This window comes from Dipodomys merriami, unplaced genomic scaffold, assembly GCF_024711535.1.
Source record: "Dipodomys merriami isolate MVZ:Mamm:240054 unplaced genomic scaffold, mDipMer1.0.p SCAF_16, whole genome shotgun sequence".
Classification (NCBI taxonomy): domain Eukaryota; kingdom Metazoa; phylum Chordata; class Mammalia; order Rodentia; family Heteromyidae; genus Dipodomys; species Dipodomys merriami.
The window spans coordinates 13,893,308-13,896,122 of NW_027202937.1; the positions used below are offsets into that span (position 1 = coordinate 13,893,308).

The following is a 2,815-nucleotide window of genomic DNA, read 5'->3' on the forward strand; positions in this document are numbered from 1 at the left end:
TGGTGCTATACTAAAAATGACTGGAATGACTTGGGTGCTGGTGGCTCATACCTGTGATCCCAGCTAATCAGGAAGCTGAGATATGACAATCCTAGTTTGAACCCAGCCTGAGAAGAAAAATCCAAGACTTTTATCTCTAATTCACTAGCAAAAAGCCAGAAATAGATGCGTGGCTCAAGTGATAGAGCATGAGCTTTGAGAAAAAAAGCTAAGAGATTGCACCCAGGCCAAGTTTAAGGCACCTTATGAACATACACACATAAAAACAGATGAGGTGGCTGAGTGCTGGTGGCTCTCACGTGTAATCCTAACTACTCAAGAGGTTGAGATCTAGGGGCCATGGTTCAAAACCAGCCTGAGCAGGAAAGTCTGTGAGACTCTTATCTCCAATTAGTCATCAGAAAAATGGAAGTGGAGCTGTTGATTAAAGTTGTAGCACTCCTGCCTTGAGCAAAATTGCTCAAGAACAGAGGGCAACCCTGAGTTCAAGCCCCAGGACGACGATGAAGTATAATGCACAGGATGAATAATATACATTCAGCATCCTCTCAATGAACACATGAAAGAAAGATATCCTACCTCCAAATGTCTATAATTAAAAGGAATATGACATTTATGTAATAGTTTAAAGAATTGGGCTCAGTTGGGTTTAGCTTCTTTCAGTGTTTTTGACCAACACCCTAAACCTGTTTATGAGTGCCTAGGAATGGTGAACTTTGGTTTAGGTTAAAGCCTGCAGTGAAATATAAATACCTGCCAAGGTCACAGATCAGCCAAGAAACTATACTTCTTTAACTTGACAAGAACAAAAGGAAGAGACCTAGTGGATCTTTGAGCTTATCATCTTTCCCATATTCCTTATTTCTTGATTAAGAAGACTCTTGCAATCAACCTTTTCAAGGCTTCTTTTACTTCTTTGTTCCTAAGTGTATATATAAGGGGGTTCAGCATGGGTGCAATGATTCCATAGAAGAGGGACACCATCTTTCCTCGGTCTTTGGAGTTGGATGAAGGTGTTTGCAAGTACATGGATATAGCAGTACCATAAAAGAGTGATACCACTATTAGATGGGAGCCACATGTCCCAAATGCTTTTTGTCGGCCATCAGCTGATTGTATTTTCAAGATTGCCTGAGCAATGAAAGCATAGGATACAAGAATGAGTGTCAGGGGTAGTAGATGGAACAGTACACTTACAAAGAAAAGTTCAGCCTCATTTGCTGTTGTATCGACACAGGACAACTTGAGCAGAGCAGGGACTTCACAGAGAAAGTGATCTATGACATAGTGGCCACAGAGTGGTAGCTGGAGAGTCAGGATAGTCAACCACACTGAGTTACCAAAGCCAATGATCCAAGATGCAGCTGCCAACTGGAGGCAGAGCTTTTGATGCATAATGACTGAGTAATGGAGAGGCCGACAAATAGCCACAAACCTGTCAAAGGACATGACTGCCAGCAGCACACATTCTGTAGCCCCCAACGCCAGAAACATGAAAAGTTGGGACACACAGCCGCCGTAACTAATTACTTTCCTAATGCTGCATAAATTCACCAACATTTGTGGAACAGTACACGTGGTATAACAGAGATCCAAGAGTGACAAATTGGTAAGAAAAAAATACATGGGAGTATGGAGTTTGGGGTCCAGGCGTGACACTAGAATAATAGTCAGATTGCCAAAGATGGTCATGATGTAAGAAATCATGAAGATGATAAAGAGAGGAAACTCCAGCCATGGTTGATCTGAGAAGCCTAACAGAATGAATTCTTCTATGTTGCTTCCATTTGCCCAACTCATGACTGATGTTTCAACTCTTACTTTCCTGTAACATAAGAATTAAAGGAGTCACTTAATAGTCATTAACTCTTTCAACCCTATAATCATTTTATTACCTGTTTGAAGACACTTATACAGGTGGTATTGCTTATAATCTGAAAAAAATACAGATGGAAATGTTCAGAATTATCTATTTCCAAAATTAAATCATTGTATGCCTACATCCAAGCTAAAATGTTTTAAACTAAATTCTAGATTTAGACAATTTTTAAAAAATTTGTTCTTTGCCATATTTTTGGTCATTTGGTGAATCCTTGTTAGTACTACTTTCCACATTGCTAGCTATTATCAGAACGATAACATAATCATTTCTAATTTCTATCACATTACAGTTTTGTTTTTAACTTTTGAATATGTCAGGTTGAGGAGATGTTTTGTTACCTGAAACAAGTTATTGAGAGCAATTGAAAAAATAGGGTCTAACAGACACATTTCAAAAAACAGATCTTTTGACTTTTAGGACCACATAGAAGAAGAAGAATAGGGAAGTGGTGCTATGGTTCAAGTGGTAGGGTGCTAGCCTTGAGCTGAAGAGCTGAGGGACAACACCCAGGCCCAGAGTTCAAGCCCCATAACCGACAAAAAAACAAAACGAAGAAGAAGGAAAAGAAGAGGAAGAAGAAGAAGAAGAAGAAGAAGAAGAAGAAGAAGAAGAAGAAGAAGAAGAAGAAGAGGAGGAGGAGGAGGAGGAGGAGGAGGAGGAGGAGGAGGAGGAGGAGGAGGAGGAGGAGGAGGAGGAGGAGGAGGAGGAGGAGGAGGAGGAGGAGGAGGAGGAGGAGGAGGAGGAGGAGGAAGAGGAGCGGGAGGAAGAGGAGCGGGAGGACGAGGAGGGGGAGGAGGGGGAGGAAGAGGAGGAGGAGGAAGAGGAGGAGGACGAGGAGCATTTGGAGATAGACAAGATAGTTTCAAATTCCTATTGTAGATCATTAATATTTTCTTCCTTGGATGAGTGTATGCTTCAGCATGTACCAAGGAC

General features: G+C 41.2%; 1 protein-coding gene across 1 annotated transcript; it reads right to left on the minus strand.

The window, feature by feature from the left end:
• Positions 1-858: 858 nt before the first annotated feature.
• Positions 859-1,800, minus strand: LOC138828323 (olfactory receptor 2B6). The gene has a single exon (XM_070024363.1). It carries the CDS (start codon positions 1,798-1,800, stop codon positions 859-861), a length of 942 nt encoding a protein of 313 aa, XP_069880464.1.
• Between the last annotated feature and the right edge of the window lie 1,015 nt (positions 1,801-2,815).